Source organism: Martes martes, assembly GCF_963455335.1.
Source record: "Martes martes genome assembly, chromosome: 8".
Taxonomy (NCBI): Eukaryota; Metazoa; Chordata; class Mammalia; order Carnivora; family Mustelidae; genus Martes; species Martes martes.
The window spans coordinates 10,168,211-10,195,471 of record NC_137895.1 but is presented as its reverse complement, the minus strand read 5'-3'; the positions used below and the strand labels follow the sequence as shown (position 1 = coordinate 10,195,471).

General features: G+C 59.4%; 2 protein-coding genes across 4 annotated transcripts; one reads left to right on the top strand and one right to left on the bottom strand.

Moving 5' to 3' along the window:
- Positions 1–360: 360 nt before the first annotated feature.
- Positions 361–20,478, top strand: PICK1 (protein interacting with PRKCA 1). 3 transcript variants are annotated; one of them, XM_080811775.1, is made up of 13 exons: positions 361–471; positions 717–814; positions 2,153–2,264; positions 9,269–9,397; positions 11,506–11,572; positions 12,638–12,727; positions 14,999–15,052; positions 15,557–15,619; positions 16,387–16,520; positions 16,899–16,991; positions 18,028–18,078; positions 18,639–18,783; positions 19,236–20,478. In XM_080811775.1, exons 2-13 carry the CDS (start codon positions 774–776, stop codon positions 19,508–19,510), a joined length of 1,254 nt encoding a protein of 417 aa, XP_080667901.1. In that variant the 5' UTR covers positions 361–471; positions 717–773; the 3' UTR covers positions 19,511–20,478. The 3 variants fall into 3 exon arrangements, with proteins under 3 accessions (XP_080667901.1, XP_080667899.1, XP_080667900.1); XM_080811773.1 differs by having other exon boundaries at positions 376–458; XM_080811774.1 differs by having other exon boundaries at positions 379–557.
- A 1,435-nt stretch (positions 20,479–21,913) lies between these two features.
- SLC16A8 (solute carrier family 16 member 8) lies at positions 21,914–26,443 on the bottom strand (the record flags this gene model as incomplete). The annotated part of the gene is made up of 4 exons (XM_080811365.1): positions 21,914–22,230; positions 24,305–25,135; positions 25,353–25,496; positions 26,230–26,443. The coding sequence occupies 4 exons, from the start codon at positions 26,441–26,443 to the stop codon at positions 21,914–21,916; spliced, it is 1,506 nt and encodes a 501-aa protein (XP_080667491.1).
- Between the last annotated feature and the right edge of the window lie 818 nt (positions 26,444–27,261).

Sequence of the window (27,261 nt, the reverse complement as noted above, 5' to 3'; positions counted from 1 at the left end):
GAAAATGTGAAAGTGTTTGTATTCCACTGAACTTCGCTGGGAACCTCCGCGCCCAAGGATGCTTCCGTTGCCGTGGCAACCGCCAGGCCGGCGTGGTCCCCGGAGTCCCGCGGAGGAAGCTGGGAAGAGCCCTGCCCTTACCAAGATGGCGGCAGCCACAGGGTAGGGGGCGGGGTTGAGCGTTGTCAGCCCGTCCAGACCTTTCCTCTGTTTCCGCTTTTTCGTGCTAAAAGCGAGTTTCCGTCAATACTTGTTTTCTCTTCTGGTTCTAGGAGCACCGGGAGCCAGGGAGGAAGGGTTGACTGCAGGGACTGGGGCAAGTACCCCGGTGGTGGGGAAGGCGGGACTTCCGTGTCTCACAGGAAGTGACGCGACAGTCGCGGCCGCAGACAGGTGGAACGGCAGGTGGGTTCAGGTGCCAGCCTGGCCTGGACCCGGCTGTGGGACCGACGCTTCCGGTGAGCGACAGAGGTAGCTCCCAAAGGCCTGGAGACCCGTGGGGGCGGGCTCTGGGGTCTGAGCCCACCGTCCTGGCCTGGAATCCCTCCCTGTACCCAGTAAGATTCCCGCACCTTCCCGCCCCCTAGCCTCGGGGACTCTCCCCGCCGTCCAGAGGGAAGGGGGAAGGTCCGGCTCTCCCGGATCGTCGGGGCGGAGGTTGACACCTAGGCACTTCGGGTCCCCAAACCCTACGCTCTTTTCTCTCCCTGATCCAGTTCCCCATTCCCCTGCCGAGCTGGGCAGTTCGCCAGCCCACCTCAACTCTCGGAACCATGTTCGCAGACTTGGATTATGACATCGAGGAGGATAAACTGTGAGTATTTTGTTCCCTGCGAGTCCCAGGAACGCACGAGCTCCAGGGCCTCCAGATCCCCAGACTTCCCAGTTCTACAGACCCTTGCTTCTCAGCGGGGGGATCAGGTGTTGTACCGTAGCAGTAACAGACCCTGCCCTTCCAGGAGCTCACCATCTGTAGCTGGGCTGTGGACGCATTAGCAGATAACAGGTCAGGGCCACATGGGCACTAATGGAGGACGGCCTGGCTACAAGGAGAGAGCAGATGGAGCAGTGCCTCGACTAGGGTGTTCAGGAAAGGTTTCCCAAAGGAGGTGGCAATTGAGCCAAGTTTTGAAGGTGAGTAGGAATATTGTAAACCCACCTTCCTTCCCAGTGTAGATGATCAGTGGGACAGATTTTCAAAAATTGCTAGTCTCCTTCCTAAAATCTGTCCTCCATGGATCGGTCCACTGCCCGTGCCCTCGGCACTTAGTATGGTGCTCCCCGTCAGTAGGCTGTTAACAAATGTTTGTTGAATGAATAAGTGAATGCACGCAAATATCTACCAAAGAACATAAATAAGTGCTGGTTTATAGTGAAAACTGGGGGTTAATTGAGCAGAGCAACTGAGAGATGGGTGATGGATAGTTTAACAGGAGAAGGCTTTCTGGAGAAGGTGGCCATAATGTTTCCCGTGCACCTGAGAAGGTGACAAGGACAGAATCTGACTCAGGTCTCAGAGGTAGGAAGAAGGAGAGGGAAGGGGTACCTGTTTTCACAGAGTGCCTGCTCTGGGCTGGGTTGGTGTTAAGTGCCTTCCATGGGCTTTCTTTTTTTTTTTTTTTTTCTTTTTTAAGATTTTATTTATTTATTTGACAGAGATCACAAGTAGGCAGAGAGGCAGGCAGAGAGAGAGAGGAAGGGAAGCAGGCCCCCTGCTGAGCAGAGAGCCTGATGCGGGGCTCGATCCCAGGACCCTGGGATCATAACCTGAGCCGAAGGCAGAGGGTTTAACCCACTGAGCCACCCAGGCGCCCCTTCCGTGGGCTTTCTTAGGAGAATTTTCATCAAGTAGCACACCATTTCTATCCATACCGCTGCCTTCTGGATGTGGGAACCGAGATGCACAGAGGTGGCTGACTTACCAGGTCCTGTAGATGGTTGATGGCAGAGCTGGGATCTGATCCCATATCCTCAGGACTCCCAAGAGCTGCACCTGTGCCAGCACAAGATGCTGTCTCTTTTGGCCCAACGAGAAGAGAAAAAGCTGAGCAGCACTTGGAGCCTCTCGGGTTTCGAAGGGCCTGTTCTCTTCGCTGTCCCCTCCAGTTGTCCTTCTGCCAGGAGCTTCAGCCTCACGTGCTTCTCTTTCTAGCGGGATCCCTACTGTGCCCGGGAAGGTGACCCTGCAGAAGGACGCCCAGAACCTGATCGGGATCAGCATTGGAGGAGGCGCTCAGTATTGCCCCTGCCTCTATATCGTCCAGGTAGCGGGTGCTTTGGAGGTGGGGGTGAGGTCCTTGAGACGGGGGCCATCTCCCTGCTTGGGCAGCGTCATTCTCTCTGCAGAGCTGGTGCCTTTTTTTCTTCAGGTCTGACCCCCTCAGAGAGGCCTTTCTGGGTGCCCCCTCCGGAGGTGCCTCCTCGTTCTCCGTCACATCACTGTGTTCCTTCCCTTCTCAGCCCCCGTCTCCCTCTGTGATCATGGGCTTGCCCATTCGTGATTCTGTATCTCGCCGCTTACCTGTCTCCGCTCTTGGCGGACAGGCTCTCAGTCTGCTTTTCCACTGCGTCAGCACTGAGTACAGTGCCTGGCGTAGGGTCGAATCCACATAACTCTTGGCCGAGCGTGCTGGAGCAAGTGGAGTGTCATGGAAAGTCTCCCAGTCTATGCAGCGACAATGGTCTGAGTCCAAATGGAAGCCTCCCTGGTCAGGAGCGAGTTACCCAGCCTCTCTGGGCCTCAGCTCCCTCCCCTGGAAAGTGTGGGTGTGAAATATTTGGTCACCGTGAGGATGAAACAGAACGCCCCAAGCAATGCCTGGCGTTTAATAAACACCGAGTAGAAGATGCTGTTATTTTTCTGGCCATTGTTCACTTCCCCAGACGGTGCGGAACAATTCTGTGGTTCTCTTAGAAGCTGCTCTGGTGACTTCGGGTCAGCTATGACTCGGAGCCATGGGGACCGTTGACTTGGCGGCTGGTGGGAGTTCCTGGTTTTTCTGTAGGCTCAGAAGAAAGCTATCTACCTCAGACATAAACTTGACCCGGGTTCTACCCTGTTCTGACTTTCTCAGCTCAGTAGCCCTTGGTGGCAGATGGGACACTGCCGTCTGTCCGAGGACCTTGCAAAAGAGTCACTTCCGGGCCTCGAAGACAGAGATTCCTGGGCTGTGGTCCGGCCTGCTCTGGGTGCTGCCTTCACGAGCAGTTTGGCCTCCTCTGATCCAGGGGGTGTTAGGGAGGCCTCGCCCTGGCCTGGCCCCTTTGCTTTGTGCCTGCTTGACCCCTGCCACCTCCCCCTCCTCGTCCACTGGGGACCAGGTCTCCTTAGAACAACCTGTGATCATAAAATAATAGAATTTGGTCAAATAATAGCACTCCCTTTTTTTTTTTTTTTAAGATTTATTTATTTTAGACAGAGAGGGAGAGCCGGGGAGGGGCAGAGGGAGAGGGAGAGAGAGAATCCCAAGCAGACTCCCCACTGAGCACAGAGCCTGTTGTGGGGCTCGATCTTATGACCCTGAGAGCATGACCTGAGCTGAAACCAAGAGGCGGATGCTTAGCCTACTGAGCCACTGAGGCACCCCTGTTCCACCCCTTCTCACAACCCTCCCCTCCCCTGCCCCCACCCCTACCCCCATAGCAACGCTTTCTACCCTTACAGCAGTTTCTTAGGTGTGAGCCTCCACTTTGCTCACTTAGCTGCTTACCCTGTTATTTCCGGATCTGTCGCTTGTAAATATCTGTCAGCTTCTCCCAGTCCGGTAGGGGGGAACGTTAGCTCTCTTCCAGAGTCTCCCTGCTCTCTCTCCCTCCATCCTTCCAGCGTGGCGATCGCGCAGTTCGGGCTAACCTGCGGTCCGTGTGTCAGCACCGCAGGTCAGGCTGTGCCGTGGGCGCTAGGGGTAAGGCAGTGAGGGGAACAAGGAGCCGGTCCTCCCGGGCTGCTGGTGCTGTAGGAGAAGGAGGACAGCCCAGTCTGTGTCCTGAGCTTCACGATCGTCCGTGGTCGCGCTTTTTTAAAAATTACTTTATTGTGAAATTCATATGACGTACAGTTAGTAGTTTTGAAGTTCAGTGGCATTTGTGGCGCATTTGCTAAATTCAACCATCACGTCTCTCTAATGTCAGAACATTTTCATGCCCCCAGGACAGCCCGCGTCCTCTAAGGGTTCACTCGTCACCCCCCTCTCCTCCCCCGGCCCCCACCCCTCTGACTCTGCGACCAGTGTCCGTGCTGGTTATTTCAGATCGGTCGGTAATCTGCTTATTATATAGGTTGTTCTTTTGGATATTTTAATATAAACAGACTCTAACACATCACCTTTGGCGTCTGGCTTCTTCCACTTAGCATAATGTTTTTGAATTTCATTCAGAGGGCGGCGTATTTCAGTAATTCATTCTTGCTGTGGCTGATGAATATTCCTTTTTGTGGGTGTACCACAGTGTGTTCATCCATTCCTTTGAGGGATGTCTGGGTTGTTTGCCCCTCTCGGCCACTGTGATGATGCTGAGCCCGCGCAGGCGCTTGCTGGGCAGACACGCGTGCTCGTGTGCACAGAGCATGTACCTGGGAGCAGGTGCACACACCAGTGGGACCTCTGGCTCCCACTGTGCCTCCGTGGTTAACTTTTTGAGGAACCTCTGTCTCTTTTCTTAACTCAATCTTTTCTTCTTTTTTAACGTCATTTCTTGGGGTTCTTCCATTTGTGTGCACTCAGCACCTTTCCTCAGGCAGCTGCTTGCCACCATCTTTCTGTTGCCCTGATGGCTGTAGTCTGTCCTCACTGGGCCCTCCCCTTCCCTCTCCTCTGTGGGACTCCCCACTTCCAGGAGTCCTCTTTCCTTCCTCCTTTTTTTTTTTTTGAAGTTTTCATTTTGATTCCAGTGACTTAATGTACGGTGTAATAATCAGTGTCAGGTGTACGACATAATGATTTAGCACCTGCACACGTCCCCTGGTGCTCGTCACAAGTGCCCGCCTTAATCTCCAGCACCTGCTTCCCCATCCCCCACCCATCTCCCCTCTGGTGACCAGCAGTTTGTCCTCTCTAGTTTTGTTTCTTTTTTAAGATTTATTTAATTGAGGGGCGCCTGGGTGGCTCAGTGGGGCACCTGGGTGGCTCAGTGGGTTAAACCTCTGCCTTCGGCTCAGGTCATGATCTCAGGGTCCTGGGATCAAGCCCTGCATCTGGCTCTGTGCTTGGCAGGGAGCCTGCTTCCTCCTCTCTCTCTGCCTGCCTCTCTAGCTACTTGTGATCTCACTCTCTCTGTCAAATAAAGATTTATTTAATTGAGAGAGAGTGCACATGCACACACGGGTGTGCAGGGGGCAGTGACAGGGAGAGGGAGAAAGAGAATTTCAAGCGGGCTCCCTGCCAAGGGCAGAGCCTGACCGGGGGGCAGGGGGGCTCCATCTCAGAACCTCGAGATCATGACCTGACAAGAGTCAGATGCTTAACCGACTGAGCCGCCCAGACGCCCCTGTTGTTGATGGTTAAGAGTCTGTTTCTTGCTTTGTCTCTGTTTTTTTCCCCTTTGCTTGTTTGTTTTGTATCTTAAATTCCACGTTATGAGTAACATCATGTGGTCTTTGTGTGACAGACTCCTTTATGCTGTCTAGATCCATCCATGTCTTTGCAAATGGCAAGGTTTCGTTCTTTTTTGTGGCTGAGTAATATTCCGTTATATATACACACATCACATCTTTATGTATTCATCAATCAATGGACACTTGGGCTGCTTGCATATCTTGGCTCTTGTAAATAATGCTGCTGTAAATGTAGGCGTCCACATATCACTTTTTTAACATTTTTTAAGATTTTTTTTAAAATTTATTTTACAGACAGAGATCACAAGTAGGCAGAGAGGCAGGCAGAGGGGTTGGAGGGGAAACAGGCTCCCTGCTGAGCAGAGAGCCTGATACTGGGCTCGATCCCAGGACCCTGGGATCATGACCTGAGCCGAAGGCAAAGTCTTTAAGCCACTGAGCCAACCAGGTGCCCCCACATATCCCTTTGAATTAGCATTTTTGTATGCTTTGTATTCTGAATGCCCAGTAATGGGATCGCTGGGTCCTAGGGTAGCTCTATTTTTAACTTTTGGGGAACCCCCATGCTGTTTTCCAGCACGGCTGCCCCAGTTTGCATTCCTACCAACAGTGCAAGAAGGTTCTATTTTCTCCACAACCTTCCCAACACTTGTCTCTTGTGGCATTGACTTTAGCCATTCTGACAGGTGTGAGGTGGTATCTCAGTGTGGTTTTGATTTCTGTTTCCCTGATGCTGAGTGATGTTGAGCATCTTTTCATGTGTCTGTTGGCCCTCTGGATGTCTTCTTTGGAGAAATGTCTGTTCATGTCTCTGCCAATTTTTTAATTTAATTATTTGGTTTTTGACTGGTCTAAGTTCTTTATAGATCTGGGATGCTAGCCCTTTATCGGCTGTGTCCTTTGCAAATATCTTCACTCATTCTGTAGGTTGCCTTTTAGCTTTGTTGACTGTTTCCTTCGCTGTGCAGGCCGGGAGCCCTCTTTCTCGGCTGACATCCCCATTGAGGTGGAGTGCGCCTCATGCAGCTTTTTTTTTTTTTTAAGATTTTTATTTATTTATTTGACAGACAGAGATCACAAGTAGGCAGAGAGAGAGAGATTGGAGGAAGCAGGCTCCCCGCTGAGCAGAGAGCCCGATGCGGGGCTCAATCCCAGGACCCTGAGATCATGACCTGAGCCAAAGGCAGAGGCTTAACCCACTGAGCCACCCAGGCGCTCCCTCCTGCAGCTTTCTGAGAGAGGCTGCATGGGAGGTACATTTTCTGAGAGCTTGTGTCTCTGAAGATGCCGTTATCCTGTCTTTGTTGTTATTCTAGTCCTTCCACTTGACACTTGGACAGATCAAGAATGACTATCAAAAAAAAAAAAAAAGAATGCCAAGTTTGAAAATAATTTTCACCTAGAAATTCAATGGCATCCTTTCATTATCTGTGCTGTCAGCATTGTTGTTATGTCTGAGGCTGCTCTTCTTATGGGTGACCTTTTATCCGTAATTTCTTTATCCTTGATCTCTCAAGACCCTTGGGAATTTCCTTGTGTCCCTGGCATTCTGAAGGGTCACGATGATGGCTCTTGGCCAGGTCTTTGTCTTGTGTTGGAGCCTACAAGGGCGTGTCCCTCAGGGACCCTCATGTTTCTCTCCCTGCTGGAAGTTTCTAGTGTTGGCTCTTTGAGGGGATCTTGCTCTGGTTTCTGTTCCCTCTTGTGGGACTCCTGTTGATTAGTGCCGGGCTTCCTGAAATGATCTTCTAATATTTTTCTTTCTCTTTTTTTCTGATTGCCCATGTCTTTTTCACTTTCCTCTGCTTGGCTGCCCAATTTCTTTGACATTGTAAATTTCAGTTATAATTTGCATTTCTAAGACTTTTCCTTTTTTTTATTTTTCAAAGATTTTATTTGTTTATTTGAGAGAGAGAGAGAGTGCACAAGCATGAGTGGGGGGAGGGGCAGAGGGTGAGGGAGAAGCAGACTCCCCACCGAGCAAGGAGCCCAACACAGAGCTCGATCCCAATACCCCGAGATCATGACCTGAGCTGAAGTCAGGTACTTAATGGAGTGAGCCAGGCAGGTGCCCCCCCTATTTTTGAATTGATCCTTTTATATCATCCTGTTCTTTTTCTAATCACCTTGAAGACGTTAATTGTGCTTTTCTTTCTGTTTTTATACCGCCCCTACTTCGTTTCTGCTTCCTGTAGTTCCTTTTCTCTGTGTAAGTGTTTTCCATGTGGGACCTTTTCCCAAGTGCCCGGTAATCCTCGCTTGTCTTCCCGGGGCAAGTGAGCCATCGCCGCCATGTGCTAAATAGTTGAGGATCTGTGTGCAGGCCGTGTCTGGGGGGCTTCTCTCTGGGGCGGTTAGGCATCGGGAGCTGTGGGGGACTCTCCCAGTGTCTACATAGATGGGCCTTTGCCGTGGAGCTGTTCAGGGCAGCGGCCTCCAGTCTCCCGTGGGGAAGGGCATTAGGCCTGGCTGCTGGCATTCTGGGTCCCCACTGGGGGTAGGGGCTGGGGACTCGCTAATCCCAAATCTCTCCAGTCCAGTACCTTTCTCATGCCTCCCTCAGTCCCTGGGCCTGAGTCAGGAGCTTCTCTGGGGAAACCACCTCCATCTTCCATGGAGAAGGGGTGGTGATGGGCAACTCTGCGGATGGGAGGGAACCCGGAGTTGAATCCTTTCCTTACTTTCTACACCCTCCCTTCCGCCCACCTGTGGCTGTTTCCAGAGGTCCACTTCCTGACCCACTGGCAGTTTCCAGCGAAGACTAGATCTCTCTTCCTAAAGCCCCTCCATAGGCCTTTGGATTCCTGCTGTCCATCTTCCAAGGACAGGTAGACCGTCTCATTGTCTTCTTTACCAGTGAAAAAAAAATATTGGGGTGCCTGGGTGGCCCAGTCAGTTGAGCATCCAACTCTTAATTTTGGCTCAGGTTGTGATCTCGAGGTCCTGGAATCGAGTCCTGCATCGGGGTTGAGTGGGGAGTCGGCTTGAGAGTCTCTCCCTCTCCGCCCCTCCCCCTGCTCGTGCTCACATGCGTGCACGTGTGCACACTCTCTCTCTCTCAGATAAATTAAAAAAAAAATAATAATGATTGTGTTTTTAGTGTGATCCTGGAAGGTAATGGAAAGAAACTCTCATCTCTGGTTTTTCACTTCTTCCTTAAAATGTTACATATAAGTAACATATATGTGAAACAGTATCAAGTGTTCTTTCTATACGCTTTGTGGAGGAAATTTAGCAACTGAAGATAAAGGAGAGGAAAGACGGGACCAGACGACCACTAATAATTAAGTGTCTGTCCTAGTGGCTGTTGTCTGGCTATGACTTTCGTCTTCTTGTCCATCTCTGCACACACGTTCACGGCCTAACTGCACCACCCCCCCCCGCCCCCCCGCCGCCCCTGTCTTGCCCAGAGCAGCGCTCGCGCATCTGTGCTTGGACGGGCCCACCCTGCCTCACGCCGCAGTGAGTGCAGACCCTGGACCCTGGGAGGGGGGCTCACATGCGCGGTGGAGTCCTTGCTCTTTGGGGACTGAGACTGAGGCGCAGGAACTGACCAGAGGGCCTTTGGGGCTTCAGGCATTGTGGGGGAAAATCTGTGAACGAACTGCGTTTGGAGGCGCACGCGCGCGGCTGGGTGCGTGAGGGCTGGCCCGAGCCGGGCCTCGGTCGGGGCGCAGGGGACCACTGTCTCCACCCCGCCCTCCTTTGCACCCCCAGGTGTTTGACAACACCCCAGCGGCCCTGGACGGCACTGTGGCAGCTGGCGACGAGATCACCGGTGTCAATGGCAGGTCAATCAAGGGCAAAACCAAGGTGGAAGTGGCCAAGATGATTCAGGAGGTGAAGGTAAGGCTGCCGCGGGCAGGGGCGGAGGGGACACAGGCAGCCACGCCACTTCGATGGCCCCCAGCCTGTCAGAAGCCCCCGCAGGCCTGGAAGGGGACGGGCCCCCTCTCAGCTGCCCCCTTGGTACACCCGGGTCCGGGCCACAGTCCAGCCTCCCGCAGCGTCTCCCACATCCGGTCAATACCGCTCACGCTCCAGGGCTTATAGTGCCTTGGCGGGAGAGTGGGCACCTTCCGGTCCCCTGTCCTTCAGCTCCCAGGGTTGCTGTCGGATTGGGAACCGTGCCTCGGGGCGAGCCAGTGTGTCCCCGCTCAGGGCTGGAGCTGAAGCTAGAAGTCCAAGGGGAGCCTGCCGGGGTCCACAGACACCCGGTAAATGTCAGTCGGGCCATGCCGGGCCTCGGAGGGGCAGGAGGGAAAGAGGAGCCCCCTTTCCTCATCCCTGTAGGAGCTTTTCTGCTCACTGGGTCCTGCTGGGCTCACAGACCCCCAAGGAAAGTTCTGGGCTCAGCGGCAGCTCGCAGTCCAGCTGCCGGTCTTCTATTCTGCAGACCACAATCACGCGTGGCCAGTCCCTGCCCCCCGTGCTCCACCCCGGCTGGCACGGGCCGAGGTCTCGCCCCGCAAGTCCCCTCCCCCACCAATGGCAGGCAGCGTTCTGACCACTCACGGAAGCAAGCGTGTAGCCCTTTAGCCATTTTTTAGAGGTTTTGCTGCTAGTGACTTGGGAAACCAAAACGGCAAAGGACCTGCAAAGCCATTGGATGATTTCGAGCTTTTCAAGTCGGGGCTCCCGACCGTGAATTGAGCTGGGCCGAGTGTCCTGGCTCCCTCATCCCATCCTTCCAGACCTCTCCTCACCCCTGTCCATCCTCCGTGTCTCGGGGACCTGGCACCAATGTCCCTGCCTGTCCCTCTTGCCTTAGCCCAGGGCTTCTCTACCCTCTCCCGTTTATTCTCCTGTTCTGCCCCACCCGGCCGGGATGTTCCTGGCCTGGCGCAGCCCTCTGGGGCAGAGGAGCTCTCGTGGGAAGCAGGCGGACCGTGTTTCATCCTGGCGCAGACCAGGGGCCGGGGGTGTGTCCCCTGTGGCCCCTTCCTCAGCGCTCACATGTGTACTCATCACAACCCGTCCGTCCTCTGAGGCCCGTCTCACGCCAGCGCCCCCCGACGTTGCCCAGCAGGACGAGAGGTCCTCTCGAGTGTGCACAGCCTTGACACTAACTCAGGGATCTCCCAGCTCCCGTGTTTGGCTGCAGGCAGGGCTTAGGTCCCGGTTTACCAGCACCCAGAGGGAGGAAGGGATTTGCTTTGGTCACCCGGCTGGACCAGCACTCAGGTCTGAGTCCCACTGCCCTCAGTTGCTGTCTGTCACGGTCCAGCAGGGCACTTCCGCCACAGCCTGTGAGAGCCTTTTGCCTCTGCCCCTGACTCTGAAGGCATCAGGTCATTTTGATTTCCCTTCAGGGCTCATTCTGGAAATCCTGTTTTGTATTTGAATGGCTTCCAGCCCAAGTTCAAGGGTCTTAGGACTGCATGGATGAGAGTGACCTTGGCAGCAGCCTCCCCTGGTGGGGGAAGACCTCAGGAGAAGGCCAGCACTTTCCTTCCTATTGTAGAAAGTGATTTGCATCAGCCTCTCTGCTGGCTTGGGCCCTAGGGGCTGTGAGCTGTCCCCAACCTGCTCCCTAACATCCCAGCACCAGGCACAGAGAAAGCTACTGAATCTGGGGTGACTTGGAGCGCTGCCGCCGTTGGCACAGCGAGGGCTTGGAGTGGGGCGTGGGGTGGGGGAGCGCAGGGCACCCAATCTCGCTGGAGCACAGCGGGCTCTGAGCTCTGTGACAGCATGGACCGTGTCTGCCCTTGTCCTTGCTGGTTCTGCAGGGCCTGGCGCATAGTGGGACAAGGAAGGACCTGGGAACAAACTGGTTACAAGGCAGGGCCTGGTCACAGCCCTTGGCCCAGTGTGGCAGAATTCGTGGTTGGTTTGGGGCCCCTCCCGGGGCTCAAGATTCCCTTGTGACCACAGATTTTGGGGCACACAGGCTTTCCCAGGGAAGGGGCTGGGGACCCAGGAGACTCCTTCTCAACCCTCCTCTTTTCCAGGGGGAGGTGACTATCCACTACAACAAGCTGCAGGCGGACCCCAAGCAGGGCATGTCCCTGGACATTGGTAAGTGGGGACAGAACAGTGGTACCCCGTGGCCCCCCAGGCCCCAGCCCCTATTCTGCGTTTCTGTGACAGTGTGTCAAGGGTTATGTGGCTTTTGACCAAGTTAAGGGCCTGGGGGAGTACCCGGGGTGCTCTCCTTCAGCTGCTCCAAGAAATCTGTCCCATGTTGCAGTCCTCTCCCAGGTCCACCTCCTCTGACTGCCCTACGGTTGTCCCTTATAGGCCAGCCCCTCCCCCTTCCAAAAGGGAGGGCAGCCTCTACAGTGAGGCATGGTGCCTCCTGCCCCCCGACACTCCCTTACGTGGCCCTGGCCGCCTCTCCCGTCTGCCTGCTCCCAGGAAGGCTCGAGGTCTGAGCTGGACGTCACTGGCTGGCCGGTGCTCCCATGGCATTCCCCAGGACAAGTGGCCTCCTGCTAGGGGGGCTGGGCTTTGGATCTGTAGAAGCTTCAGGCTCCAGAGCTTGGACATTGCAGCTTCGAGGACCTCTGGACCAGCTGCCTCTTTCCGCATCAAGGCTTGAGGCCCAGAGAGGGCCGTGTCCCCTGGGTGGCGCACACCCATGTTCCTTGACTCTGGAGCCCAACACACTCTCCCTCCACCCTAGGGGCATAGCCGCGTCCCGGTTTTCAGGGAGAGACGCTAAGATCAAGTGTGTCCTGGACGGAGGTGCTCTGTAGAAACCCCTTTGGTCCCATCCCGGTCCCCTTCCAGGACTCTGTATGCGGCCACCTATATAGTAACTCAGTCCGGGGTCCAAGGTCACTTGTCGCTGATGGCACCTCCGCTCCCAGAGGTGGGAGAAGAGGCTCTCCCTGGTTGGTCTGTTGGCACTTTACACATTCACCTCCTTCCGGCTCCTAGCACCGCCCTCAGGGAGAGCGACTAGGGCAGGGGGTCCAGCGCGACCTCCGCCCCGGGGCTGTCCTCAGAGTCTCCAGAGCTCAGTGCAGCCCCCTCGGTCCCTGAGGTCGCTGATCACGAGGAGATGAGCTGGGGCAGGGGCGGGCCGACGGCCCAGCTGCACACGCTCCATCACTGAGGCCCTTTCTGCCCTGCTCCCAGTGCTGAAGAAGGTAAAGCATCGCCTGGTGGAGAACATGAGTTCGGGGACCGCAGACGCCCTGGGCCTGAGCCGGGCCATCCTGTGCAACGGTGAGTCCTTTCCTCCTGCCCAGCGCCCCGGGGACAGGGTCGCAGGCCCAGGCTTCCAGATCGAGGGGCACCACAGCCACCCGTGTTGCTGATGTGGGTCCTGCTGCCCGTGGGGCCAGTGGTCACCCTCTGCACCCCCAGAGCGTCCACGGCAGTCAGCCAAGGCCTCCTGCAGCCAGTGGCCCTCAGGCCCAGGGCACAGATGAGACAGATGTCCAGCTCCCTGGTCCTGCGCTTTCCTTCGCCACTGTCCCCAGCTGCTGTCACAGAGCCGGCAGCTACCACAGGCCCTCTTAAGTGCATCCCCAGCTCCCCGCCTTTCTCCAGGAGGTGGCGCTGCTGCCCTTGTCGCAGAGGTTCCTGGCCAGGACTGGGGTGGGGGGTGGGGAGAAGCCACGGGACACGCACGTTCACACCCACGCATGTGTGTGGCCAGTCAAACACTTGGTCCTGCTCCCACCCTCCCCAGCCCGAGTTTATAAATAGCAGTTCTGCTGTGCCTGTGTGGGGGCTGGATTTAAATGCCTATATATATTGTGGGCTCAGCTGGGCGCCCTGGGCTTCATTGGGGGGGCCGTGGCGTGGGGTCCAGAAGTGGCGGCTGCTATTTTCAGCTTCTTGGTGTCTATAAATCCCTGTTACTGTAGTTACCATGCGTTGAGATGAAATTAGAACTGGTTGTTGTGTTTTTCCCCCCAAACCTTGCAATTTCCCCAGCCTTAAATAGGGTTTCTAAAATTGAAGCTGTCATGATGTCCCATGACCCAGCTAAAAACAACAGCGGGCGCTTACGTGGCTCCTTTCCTGCCAGGCTGGCAGGGGGCCAGGGCTCTGGGGAGCCAGCGCCTGGGGGCCAGCCAGGGGCCCAGCTCCCAAAGACCCCCCCGCCCCCCCGCCCAGCGATGCTCCCTCCTGCCCCGCAGAGCCCACACGGCTGCCGCCTGACACCCAGCCACCTCGCCCAAGCTCGCCTTCTACTCCCCTCCCGCTCAGAAAACCAGGGTTCAGGTCAACACAGGGGCGGGGGTCAGAGAGCCCCCCCAGCTGGAATAGTGCCCAGCTGTGTGCCATCGGGCAGGTTGTCTCTCAGCTTATCAGACCATGAGGGAAGTAGTCCCTGCCCCACATGCGCGTAGAGAGGGAGGACTGAGCTGTGTGCAAGGAGCCTTGAGCGGTGAGTCCTGGCTCCCAGCGGCCAGGCTCAGTGAGGCCAGGCCCTGCCCTGAGGGGCCACCACATGAGGAAGCCACTGGCATCGACACCTGCACTGACCCTGCCCTGAGGTGGCCACCAGTGCTCCTGATGGGGAGGTGGGAGGTCCCCTGTCCCCTCACTGCTGGAGGGGCCCTCCTTCCCGTGATCCGAGAAGCTGGCCCCGGCCCCTGCGGTCCCCTTGCTCCCATTTTGAGCCCTTGAGGGGAAGCAGCTGCCCCCACCTCGCCCTTGACAGCCCTTTGGGTCACCCCACTCGTTGCCTGGCCATTGTCTCCTCTGTTGACCATGAGCCTCGAGGGCATGACGTGGGCTCATTCGCCAAGGTCATTCTGTGGGCCTGCCGCGGGTCCGGCAGGCAGAAGGTGCTTGAGAAACCTCTGTGACGCGAATGAGGTTGATGGCCAAGGCCCGGTCCAGCGTGAGCTCGGCTTCAGGGTCCTTCCCGATCTGGTCGTCCCTCCCCAGGCGGTTCTCCCTCCTGAACTGTCACATACGTTTCTCACGCACTAAGCCCTGCGTCACGCCTGCACAGAGGCTGTCCAGACCACTCATCTCTCCGGCTTCGCTCTGACGGCCCTCCTCCTCGGCGCTCGGCAGGGTTTGTCCTAGAGGCCCGGGGGCCCTGGCTGCTAGGGCAGGGCCTGCCTTTGCGTGGCCATTGGGAGCCACCCACAGGCAGGGCCATGGGGATGGCCGAGCCATTTTTCACTCGTGACTTTGTATAACGTATAAATGTATAAATGGTCGTCCCCTTTCTGCCCTTCAGAGGGGCCCCAGCCTGCTGGGGTGGGGACTTACCCCCGGGGGTGGCCCCGGGGGCCGCCCTGCCTGTCCCTGGCATGCCTGTGGTTTGGGTACCCTGGGCTGCCCCCAAACTCTCCCAAGCCTAGCCGAGGTGATAGCTCCCCCTCCCTGGGACCCCGTCCCCTGCCAGGCCTGGTTCTCTTCTGGGGGCCGCCTCGCTCCTCCCAAGTCTGGCTCGGGCCGCCCCCAGCCCTCTCCTTCCCCCGTGCTCGTCGGGACTCACTGGCCTCCCCTTCTCTCCGACCCCCCCAGACGGGCTTGTGAAGAGGCTGGAGGAGCTGGAGCGGACCGCTGAGCTGTATAAAGGTGAGAAGCGAACCGGGCACGGGCTCTGCCCCGGGGTAGACCGCCACAGCCCAGCTCTGAGATGGTGGCAGCGGGGGCATGAAGGCCAGCCCGTGACATTCTAGGACGGCGGCCATTAGGAGTTCTTAAGAAAAAGCCTCTTAAGACATACTTTTTCTGATTATGAAACTAATACACATCCGTAAAAAAATGCCAATAATAGCCCATGTAAACGCGGTGGGGGTCTCTCCGAGCCCGACTGTCTCCCGGAGAGATGGCCCATGGGAGGCCTTGTTCACCATCTGCCCCCACCGAGCCTTGGCTCTCCTGTCTGACGGGGGCTCCTCCTGGGTGGCGCTGGTCCTGTGGCTAAGCCTTCCACCCTGGGCCCTAGTGGGGCTGTGGGAGAAGCCAGTGAGCTCAGGAATGGTGACGGCCTTGGGGTGGGGTTGGAGGCCGTGTCCTGGGGGCCGCTGTGGTGCTGCCATGTGCCCCCATCCCCTTTCGGTTGGGTCTCTCCCACAGGAATGACAGAACACACCAAGAACCTCCTCCGGGCCTTTTATGAGCTGTCACAGACACACCGGGGTAAGGGCGCCCCCAGATGTGCTGTGTGATCCTGGGAAGACCCTCGCTCCCCTCTGAGCCCAGTGCTTCCCCATACAGTGAGAGTGTGGCTGATCCCCTCCCCGGGGCCTTCATCACCCCCACACTCAGGCAGACACCACAGCATCTGACGTCAGGCCAAGTTCAGGCTGAGCCTGGTCTGGATGCCAGGAGCTAGCAGTAACGGGGACCAGTAGGGAACATCCGGACCAGCTGGTCATCGGTGGGGTCCAATCCCTTGTCTGGCCTGCCCCATCTTACCTCTGCTGCCCTTGACAGTGTATAGAGCTTTCCTTATTTGTGCCCTCGTTTCCTACAAGTCTGCTTGCTGGGCAGGGCAGCTGCACTTAGTACCATTTTACAGTTGGGAAAATGAAGCCCCAGGTCGACGAAATGGTCACCCAGCTCCTGTGGGCGGAGCCGGCCTTAGTCCCCGGCATCCAGATTCCCAGACCAATGCTCTGCTGTCAGGCAACACCAGCCTCTCCAACCTCGACTGAGCCTTCTTCCCACATGGCCTGGTCACTCTGGGGAATGAGGGCTACTGTCTTGGGTATAGACCCAGCTCCCCTGGGGGTACAGACCCAGCTGTCTTCAGGTGTGGACCCACCTCCCTTGGGACATAGACTTCATGCAGACCTTGGCCTGCAGGCTGCCACGCCCCCTGCCCTGCTTCTCCCCAGCAAATCCCTGGCTTCCCCATGAAGGGGTCAGGTAGGGACACCCTTCAGGGCAGACTTGTCCTGCAGCCTTTGGGGATGTGTTCTCCGTCATCGGGGTGCGGGAGCCCCAGCCGGCAGCGAGCGAGGCTTTTGTGAAGTTTGCCGATGCCCACCGCAGCATCGAGAAGTTCGGCATCCGGCTGCTGAAAACCATCAAGCCGGTAGGTCATGCTGGGCATGTGTGTGTGTCAGCATGTGAGGGTAGAGAGGGGACAGTGTGGCATGCAGAAGGGGGCCTAGACTGGAGTCAGTGGGCGTAGCTTCTGGCTTGGTCACCTGCACGGCTGACTGTGGGTCAGTCACTCTGCCTCCCTGGCCTCACTCGGCATTGACCTCCAGGCTGGTTTCTGGCCCTGGCTGCACCTGGGCCCAGCCTGTCCTCTCACCATGGAGTGGACAGACTTGTCCGAGGGTGCCCCTTGGCTCTGACGCCTGGGTCCCATAGAAGGATTGCTGGGTCAGTGCTATCTTCGTCACACTGGTCCGCCTAACTCCTGGCCCCAGGGGACCAAACACCTGCCCCCACCATTCCCTTCCAGATGCTGACAGATCTGAACACGTACCTCAACAAAGCCATCCCAGACACTCGCCTCACCATCAAGAAGTACCTGGATGTGAAGTTTGAGTACCTAGTGAGTGGTCTCCAGCCTCTGGAGAGGGGCGAGTCTGGCATGCTGGGGAAGGAACCGACTTAGAGATTTACCCCTCAGTTGGCCACAGGCTGGCAAGCAGGACGGGGCTAGAACCTCTGTCATGTCTGAGGATGTGGGACCGGGGACCTGTAAGTCCTGGGCAATTGGGCAGCAGGCTAGACCCTTCCCCGACTGCTCAGAGGAGCCTCTGGGAGTCTGGGGTAGGCAGAGCGCTCACTCTGGACCGCTCTGACCCCTTGGGGGTCACTTTTACAGTGGGTCAGTGGTTATAAAATGGGTGCCAAGGGACGTTACTGAGTTTTTTTTTCCTAGAAGATCTTACTTTATTTATTTATTTATTTATTTATTCAGAGAGCGCCTGAGTGGGAAGAGGGGCAGAGGGAGAGAATCTCAAGCAGACTCTGTGCTAAGCGTGGAGCCTGATGCAAGGCTCAATCTCATGACCCTGAGATCATGACCTGAGCTGAAATCAAGAGTCAGACACCCAGCCCACCGAGCCACCCAGGCGTCCCTGGACATTTTTGAGTTTTAAGCTGAAATAAAAATTCTCATGGTCACAGGAGTTGAGGGGAAATGCCCCAACAAGCCAGCCAAGGCTCCTTGGCTGCAGGACTTCTCAGAGCCTTTGACAGGCTTGTGTGCCACGTGACTCTTCAAGGGCCTTCCCACGTTCTTTTGACCACGGAGTCCATTTCAACCCAGAGCATTACTTGGGACTTGAGTTTGGTAAACACGGGGCTGTTTCTCAGGCCCTTGCCACTCTCCCAGATGAGCGCCCTCTCCTGCATGCTGACCCTCACCTTGGAGGTGAGGCAAGGGCTAGTCTGAGTGAGGTGCCAGCCCCCCGGACAGGTGTCAGCCTATCCCAGTTGAGGGCATGCAGGGCCCAGGCCTGGCATGGCCGCCCGCAGGCAGGGCTTAGGGGTCCTGTGGGGCATGGAAAGAAGTGGGGCATCAGGGGGGGCACCCAGGAGGCGCAGCCCCTCTGACATCGTGGCCTCGCTGTCCCACGCAGTCCTACTGCCTGAAGGTGAAGGAGATGGACGACGAGGAGTACAGCTGCATCGTGAGTTTTCAGGGGCGACTGGGGGGGTGGCCCTGGTGCTGGAAAGTCTTGGGGTGTACACACCTTCCCCAGCTTGTCTCACAGAGGCCCACAAATGTCCGGGGGCTGCCAGGGGCACCGGGTGGCTCAGGCCAACCTTGGAGAGGCCCGGGCATCTGGCTGAGCTCTTGTTTCTGGACATGCGGAGCTATCCGTTTCCACCCTGGCCCCGCTGGGCCTCCGAGTGCTGGCCGCCTTGCTGCGGGGCCGCTCCCCCAGGCTTGGCGAGGCTGACTTTCCTCACTCCTAAGAGGCATTTCTAATCCTCTACATTTTTAATATTTTTGATGGCAGGATGATTCCCCTTAGCACTAAATGTTCATTATTTAAGGTGCACGGGTGTGGTCTTTTGTTTTCTTCACAAAGAATAAGTGCTTCCGGCAATCCGAAGTGGGGGACCAGGGGTGTGGTGTGGCGCTGGGAGCTGGGAGCTGGTGTCTGTCCCAGAGCGGGCTCCCCCTCCCCGCCTTCCCACCCCACCGGGGTCCTGATGTGTTACGCACCCCCCTCCCCCGCCCCAGGCCCTGGGGGAGCCCCTGTACCGCGTGAGCACTGGCAACTACGAGTACCGCCTGATCCTGCGCTGTCGCCAGGAGGCCCGCGCCCGCTTCTCGCAGATGCGCAAGGACGTGCTGGAGAAGATGGAGTTGCTAGACCAGAAGCACGGTGAGGGGACTAGGTGGGCACTGGGGCCGGACATTCGTGCCCAGCTCGCGGCCTCTGCCACCCTTGGGCGGGGGGTGCGTGGGTACCGCCTTCTCCCCCTTTCAGAGCTGGGAAAACGGCGGCCCCCAGAGGTGAGGAGCCTACGTGTGGTTCCAAGGCCCCGCCGTGGGAGAGCTTTGAGTCTGACCCAAGATGGAAAGCTCTGGCGGGAGCGCCCCCACCCCCTCAATCCCCGCCTGGGGTCTGGCTTGGGTGGGACTGGCCCGTGCCCTGGGGGCGCAGCGGGGTGCCGTCCACAAGCTCTGCGCCGGGCTGGGCCGCCCTGGCCTTGTCCACTCCAGCGGCGTGGGGGTCGCGGAGGGCGCGCTGGGCAGCCCAGGGGCAGGGGGCGGGCCCGGGCAGGCCTGGGGGTGGGGCTTCTCCACCGGCGCCCGTGTGTCCGTCCGCCCCAGTCCAGGACATCGTGTTCCAGCTGCAGCGCCTCGTGTCCACCATGTCCAAGTACTACAACGACTGCTACGCGGTGCTGCGCGACGCCGATGTCTTCCCCATCGAGGTGGACCTGGCGCACACCACGCTGGCCTACGGCCTCGGCCAGGATGAGTTCACCGACGGGGAGGACGAGGAGGATGAAGACGACGAGGACACGGCAGCCGGGGAGCCGTCCAGGGACGCGCGAGGGGCTGCCGGGCCCCTGGACAAGGGTGGGAGCTGGTGTGACTCCTGAGTGCCCCTGTGGGGTGCGGATCTTGGGGGTAGGGGGAGTGGGAGGACGGAGCACGGGAGCGGGGGCGGGGCCGCCGCCCGCATAAAGGCCTGCTGGCTTGGGGCGCCTGCCTCCCTGCTCCTCTGTCCTAGCACAGCGACCCCGGGCTCCTGCTCACGAAAGTCCCTGGGCCCGTGGCCTGGGACCTGGACTCTGGAACCCCCCCTCCCCTCCCTGCCTTCCCAACCAGATGGAGAGCTTGGCCCCTGGAACTGCCTTAGGAAGGAGAGTGGGGGCACAGAGAGGAGGAGGGGCTGGAGGTGGCAGGCAGTCCGGGACCCATTCCCCCGTGGGCACCAGCACTGGCCCCTCCTGGAGCCTGCCAGCGTGGGGGGCCAGGGGCCGGCCACCGAGGTTGGGGGCAGTGGCCGTGTGCCCCCTCAGCTCACCCCAGGCCGGCCCCAGCCCTGCCCACACTCCCCGGTGGCCTTTGTTCATTCGCTTCTCCCGGCTCAGCCGCTTCCTGGGGCAGGGCTGGGCCCTGGGCCTGTACTGAATAAACAGCAGCCCAGACAGAGCGGCTCCTTGCGCTGGCCTCGCACCCTCCTCGTGCCCTCGACGCCCTGTCTGCCCCTCCCTGGTCCTGAGGGAGGGCGGGATCGACCTTCCTTCGAACCGATCACTTCTTCCTCGCTGCAGCTTTGTGAACTGGCGCGACTGTCCCCATGTACAGACAGGCGACCGAGGCTCTGGCTCAGGGCCACCCGGCGTCCAAGGACAGAGAGGGATCTGGACTTGAATCTGGCAGGTCCCAGAGACCCCAAGCTTGCTGCTTCGTGGAGCCTCTGCCCTCCTCCCTCACCTTTGATCGGCCCGGGCTTGTGGCCAGTGGCTCCGCCGTATTGGGGAAGGGCAGGACAGACACCGAGGCCCACTGAGGGGAGAATGTCAGGGGCGCCCCCACCACTCTAGGCGCACCCATTCCGCCGCCGCGAGGGAAGGCCAGCGGAGAACGCAGCCCCAGTGCTCTGTGTCTTTGCAACTTGGGTGAAATAGGGTGGCTGTGTCTCCTACCAGCTGTGCAGTCCCTGTTCACACCTGTGGTCCCCATGTAATCATCGGTGGCCCTTTTCACTCCCAAAGTGTCTCTGAACAATGAGTTCCACACGCATCCTGAGAAGGGGAGGCAGCCGGAAGCTGTGGGGTGGGCAGGGTCTAAAATGGGGGGGGGAGGGGGCATGGCTTTCAGCTTGTCAGCTTTGAGGACGCGGGGCAGGCGTGGGCGGCAACCCGGATGAGACTGTCAGCGGGACTGGGAGCGTGGAGGGAGGAACAGGCTGTCGCTAGGTCCCCTGGAGCAGCCAGACCAGACCGCTTCTCTGAAGGAACCACCAGCGTGGAGGCCAAGGGCACAGACTGCAACCCGCTGCTGGGTTCTAGTCACAGCCTGTGTGACCCTGGGCTACTCCCTAACCTCTCTGTGCCCCAGTTTCCCTATCTGTGCTTGTGGCCAGTAATGGTCCTGACCTTCCTCGGGCTCTTACGAGCATTTGATGAATTCACACTTGTAAAGGGCCTAACCGCGCGTGGTACACAGTCCCTGCCCTGAGTGTTTAATAAAATATCGTCACGGCTGTGGTGACTCAGGGATGCAGACCCGCGTGTCAGCCCGGCATTTCCCAGGGCTCCCGCACCTTCGTAGGGCCCGGATGGAAAATGAGACCAACAGTGGGGGTGGGGGGGGGCACTGGTGGGATGGGCTCTCCTGAGCCCTGGGCTGGATAGCAGGAGTCTGCGGGGGGAAGGCTCCTTCCTACTCTTGGGTGTGGTTTCCACACAGGTGACTTGGAGGGAAGGAGGCAAAGGGTCAGATCTGTGGGAAGAGAATAAATACGGAGAGAGAACAGATCCCAGAGGCTTTCCAGCTGGGGAGAGACCGGGGTGCCCTGCCCTTGGATCCAAGTGTAAGAGGGCAAAACTGCGAGAGAGACCCCCTAGAGCCTCCAAGTCAGAATGCCTCCCCCTCCACGCCCCCTCTTCCCCCTCGGCTACCTGTTCCCCCAACACCTTCCCGGTCGGAGGGCCCTGGGGAGAGCCTCTCAGACTCCCTCCCACCCCCCACCCCCCCACCAGCCACCAGAGCTGGGAGGCACAGGAATGGACCCGCCGTCTCGAGCTGAGTTTTATGAAGTTCAGTTTCACAAGGTCAAGACCAGGCCACGGGCAGCAGCGTCACTGAGCCAGGGTGGGGCCCGGCCATGGCCCACTGGGCAGATGAGGGTGGGAGCCCCCCTACCCCGACCCCAGGGCGGAACCACGGCAAAGCAGCTTCCAGTGTGCCAGGCCCTCTTGGGACAGCTGGGGCTCTTGGAGGGTAAGCCCCATTCCCAAAGTCACCAGCCGCCTCGCCTGCCGCCCCTGGGGCTATACAGACTGGGGGTCCAGCCCTGGCTCTGCCTCTACCTCTGGTTCCGTGGGCCCAGCCCCGGGGCTTGGCACCTCCCGGGCTTCGAGGCTGCCAGGCTCCTCAGCCCCAGTGGGCAGAGCCCCAGAGTCCCCTTCGGCCTCAGCATCCTCGGTGTCGCTGGCCTCGCCCTTGGTGCCTTGGTTGGGCTGGGGGTTCCGAGAGCGGCGCAGGCAACAGCTGGTGGCGACAGCCATGAAGACCCCAGCCAGGACCACCTCAGAGCCAGCCAGGTAGAAGATGATCTCATAGTTCTTCAGGGCATCCACCAGGCGGCCTGGGATGGAGGGAGGCGGGAGGTGAGGGCCTGCATGGAGGCTGGGCGGGGGGGGGGGGGGACCCCACCCTCCCCCCTTTCCCACAACTTCAGATAAAGGGCCATGTGCACCCTCAACTTGGTGGGGTTTACATTTGGGTGACACAGACACACCCCTGTCTTTATGCCCGTTTGACAGCAGTGAAACCCCACGCACATTCTGCCATTTGAGACCTTAAAAATGTCACCACCTCCTTGGACCTCAATTTCTTAAGTGATACAGGCCCTAAGGTGAGGCAGCACTTTTCAGGTTACAAGGCACCCCCTCCACCCCCAGACCGAGACCCCACATGTGCCGTGTGACTTGCCCAGCGAGCGGGTGGGGAGGGGGCACTGGGCTCAGCCTCACCCTCCTGGGGGCCCCTAACCCCTGCTCTTTCCGGCTAACCCCCCAGGTCTTCAGGGGCCTGGTCCAGCTTTCTCTCCGTCTCCCTCCCCAGCCTCCTCCTGTCCCTGCCCGGGGCTCCAATACCCTAGACTGAGTTTCCACTACTGCAAGCTTGGGGGGTAGGACTCGTGGGTCACAACCCGTCTTTTCCCCTCTGTATTTTCCAAGTGTTCTCTCCAGGCGTGTATTACTTTCACACACAGGAAAATCTTGTAATTGCAATATTTCCCCCCCCAAGTGTCGGGGCGCTCTGTGGGCTCCATCCTCTCCTGGCATTTTTGTCACTGACCATCCAGGCTGTGACCCCTTGGTCTACAGCTCTGTGGCTTCGGGGAGGCTTCCCGGTGTCCCCCAAGCTGGCTGCCTGCCTGAGCCCCTCTGAGCACTGCTCCCAAACTTGCCGCCCTGGTCCCCGCCCAGCCAACCAGTTCTGTCCCTGCCCCCTTACACTCAGCCCTGCAGGGTTCTCCACCTTCTCACCCCCTATTAGATCCACCCACCAGGTCACATGAGAAAATGGAAGAATCCCTGAGCCTCTGGGGAGCTGGTTCGTTGGCTTTTGGTGGTGGGCTTGGCCGCCCTCCCACTGAGATGAGATGACAAGGCCTGATGAGGACATTTAGTTAGACCAGCCCTGGAAGGAGGGGCAGTTCACCCCATCTCAGGGGCAGCCTGGGCCCCAGCAAAGGTGGCCTCCCCTCATTGCTCATCCCACAGCCTGACCACAGGCAGGATCTCTATGCTGGGACAGGGACAACCCGCCAACCCAGGAGGACCCTGACGTCCCCCCTTTCCAAGCTCAGTTCCTGCCTCACTTGTATGGGAACCCTGAACCCCTAATGAGGCCCACCCTGTCCCATGTCCTCTCCTGTGGGGTCTACACCGCCCTGTGAGGCTGCCCGCATGCCGGCCCCTGCAGCTCCTTCCCTGGCCTGTCATCATGGTGACTTCCTAAGGCCAGTGACCGGAGAATGCCCTGTGGGCCCTGCACACAGCGGAAGGCCCAGACCCTGTCCCTGCACAGCACCTTCATCGAGTGAGGGCGGGGCCTGGCCATGGCCCACTGGACGCATGAGGGAGAAAGCTTCCCCCCTGGGCCCCAGGGAGACCACACGTGAGCACCCCAAGCACCCCCACTCCGCTCACGGCTGGTTCCTCCACGACACTGTCCCTGTCCTGGTCCCCCTTAGAGGCTTGAGGACACTCAGCGGCAGTGTTCCAAAGGTAGGGGCATTTAGCCCTGGGCAGGGCTCTGCTCTCACTCTGGGACCACACTGTACTAGGCGCCTGTGCCTCAGTTCTCCCACCCACAAGACGAGAATAAGAATCCGCACTTCACAAGGACTTTGTGCCAGCGTTTGAGAAGACCCAATGGGTCAGCAGCTGTCAGTGCTGGGTTCTTCCTGGCATCTTTCCCGGTGCTTCCGGCCCCACCCAGAGCTCGTAGGACCCGGCTTGGAGGAGGGGCTCATTAGCCATGGGAAGGGGGCCCTACCCCACCAGGCTGTCTCCACAGATGGGTCCCTTGCCCTCATCCCTGGAAGCTCCACCCGGGACAGGGCGGGCGCTTCCCCCCACCTACCCCCGTCCCCCTCCACCCCCGATCTAGGGAACTAGCCCCGCACCCCCTCCTCCCAAGGGGCGCACCAGCAGAGGGCGGTCCAATGAGCACAGCCACGGCCTCGACCAGCAGCACCAGGCCCAGCGCACTGGGGAAGCGGTGCGAACCCACGGCTGCCATGAGCACCTCGAACTGCAGCGCGCCCACCATGCCATACGAGAGGCCGAAGGCGACGCAGAAGGCGACGAGGGCGCCGTAGGAGCGCGCGCGCGCGCTGCTCAGGTCCGTGAGCCCGTTGGCCATCAGCGCCAGGCTGAAGAGGTAGGCGACATGGGGTCGTAGGCGCGCCAGGCCCGCCAGGGCCCCGCACGCCGGCCGCGCCACGATGTCTACGAAGCCCACGATGGACAGCAGGAAGGCGGCGTCGGCGTCCGGCACGCCCGCGTCCTTGGCGTAGTTCACCAGCAGGATGGCGGGCACGAAGAGCCCGAGCGCCATCAGGAACTTGGTGACGGCGTACACCACGAAGGCGCGGTCGGCGCACACGGCCACGTCCAGCAGGCGCCGGCGGGGGCGGCCGCCAGGGGGCGCCTCGCGCAGCCGCAGCCCCCCGCGCTCCGCCTCCGCGTCCCCCCGAGCGTCGTCCGCGCTGTCCCGGCGAGGTCGCGGGCCGGGCCCCGGCGGCGGCGGGCGCATGACGGCGCCGCACGCGCAGCAGTGCAGCAGGAGACCGCCGAGCAGCAGGAAGCCGCCGCGCCAGCCGAAGTGCTCGAGCAGCTGCTGGCCCAGCGGCGACAGCGCCGACAGGAACACGGGGCTGCCCGCCGCCGCCAGCCCGTTGGCCAGGGGCCGCCGGCGCTCGAAGTACAGCCCCAGCATGATGAGCGACGGCTGGAAGTTGAGGGCCAGGCCCAGGCCTGCGGGCGAGGGCGGCGCTGTGCCGGGCTCCTCGAGGGCGCCCCCAGCCCCAACCCCCAGCGGGAGGGAGGGGCCAGGCCCCGACGGGGGGGGGGGGCCACCACCTCTGGAGGGGAAACTGAGGACAGGAGGCCTTGCGGCGAGGACTCCGCCCGGCTCCCCAACCCGCGAGACCAGCCCCATCCGCGTAGGGGAGGGAGTCGTGGCCGTCCTCACCTGTGAGCACCCCGGCGGTCAGGTACAGCTCCAGGAGGCGCGTGGCGAAGGATGCCAGGACCATGCCCGCCGAGGCCAGCAGCCCACCCACCAGCATCACGGGACGACAGCCAAAGCGGGTCACGAGGATGCTGGAGACCGGACCTGTGGGCAGGGCACGGTCACCGCTTAGGCTGGACTAATCTCTCTCCCGGGCGCACTCCAGTCTTGGCACTTCCCAGCCCCCAGAAGATGGCATGAGGGGATGAGGGCACCCGCGGGTCAGAGAGGACAGTGTTTGCCCAAGGTCACCCAGCCTGGCCCGGACAGACCAAGGAGGCAGCACCCTGCGGGGAGGTAGGGGAGGGACCTGTCTTGTTCCGGGGAGGCCCATCCCCGACTCTCCTGAGAACAGGGGACCCAAAGCAGAAGAGGCTGACACCCCCCGCTTTTGATCTGCCCAGCTGGGCTCTGTCCCTTGGACTGCTCAGGCTCTTTCCAGCCTTTCCTCCCACCCTCCATGCGGCTCGGTCGGGGTGACAGGATTCACCCCATCCCCGCGAACCCCACAGGTGGTTAGGGCTCCGGGGAGCAGGGAGAGCGGAGAATTTTATTTACATCTGTTTCCCCACCTGTAACAGAAGGGGCTGTAGGTCTTTGGCAGGAATGGAGGGGCCCTGCCGCTGGCCAAACCGACCCCCATTCAGCCACCGCCCCCTTCCTGTCCCCCTCCTCCCCTGTCTCTGGGACCAGCGCTTCCACGGGAAGAAGGTGGTTTCCGTGCTCTTCCCGAGGAGTTTGGGGGGTGCCCAGGGGGTCCACGTCTCCTGGTCCCGGATCCTGTCTCCCAATCCTGGGCTGGGGGAGGAGGAGCAGGGACCCGCGAGGGGGCGCTGACCGGTGCCGTAGAGCATGGCGAGCATGATGGAGGACACCCAGGCCGTGTCGCTGTAGCCCGCGCCGAAGTCGCGCATAAGCGCGCGGAAGAAGACGCTCACGGCCTTGGGGAAGCCGTAGGCGAAACCGGTGATCACGAAGCAGGCGCCCAGCACGGCCCAGCCCCAGCCACCGTCTGGGGGTCCCGCGCCCCGCCGGGGGCCGCCAGCTCCCATCGCTGCTGCCTCTGCTGGTGGAAGGGGACGAGAGGGAGCAGCCAAGTTCTGTAGCCCCGACAGGAAAGGGGAAGGAGACCCAGCGTGGGAAAACTGAGGCACGGGGGCTACCCACGTGAGCCCCGCTCTGGGAAGGAGCCAGGAGGGAAACCGAGGTAGAACCGCCCCCCCCAATCTCCCCCTCCTTCAGGGGGCCTGTGAAAGAGGAGGGGAGGATAATAGAAGGGTTCCCACCTGAGTCCGAACTTCAGGAAGACGCCCTCGGAGGACACTCCTTGTCTAGGGACCTAATGGTGGCCGGAGAGGGGGTGCTGGTGAGTGGGGGGGGGCACTGTGGGCCCCCTGTGCGTGGGAACCCTCAGGGTTCCCAGGGTGCACGTGTGAGGGTCTCAGTGCAGGAACTTACAAGGGGTGTGGGGCAGGCAGGGGCAGCAGGGCGCCTGCTGCGAAGTGGGTGGCTTTATTTGGCTCCTGGGCTTTGCCGTATGTTCATTTTTCTCAATGATCAGAAATGACTATTGTCATCAGAGCATTATGGAAAAAACAAAAAACCCAAAACCTGCCGTAATCACATTAGCCTCGCTTCAGGAGCCGCGGGGGCTGAGCTCCCGTTCATTCCCGCTTAGCCATGGGTTCGCTCCGTGACTTGGGCAGGTCCCCTTCCCTCGCTGAGCCTCAGTTTTGCCACCTGTAAGATTGGTGATCGATTACCCGCGGGGCCAACCAGGAGCCTTGGCGGGGGGTGCTCAGATCTCTGGTTCCACTGGGACATTTGAGGCGGCACTAAAGGGACCTTCTGATCTCCAAACCCCTAGGAG

Bases quoted from the DNA above. Each gene is read 5' to 3' on its own strand.
- PICK1 (XM_080811775.1), top strand. From the start codon at position 774: ATGTTCGCAGACTTGGATTATGACATCGAGGAGGATAAACT. The intron at 12,728-14,998 runs GTGAGTCCTTTC...CGACCCCCCCAG, and splicing joins CCGGGCCATCCTGTGCAACG to ACGGGCTTGTGAAGAGGCTG. The intron at 16,521-16,898 runs GTAGGTCATGCT...ATTCCCTTCCAG, and splicing joins TGCTGAAAACCATCAAGCCG to ATGCTGACAGATCTGAACAC.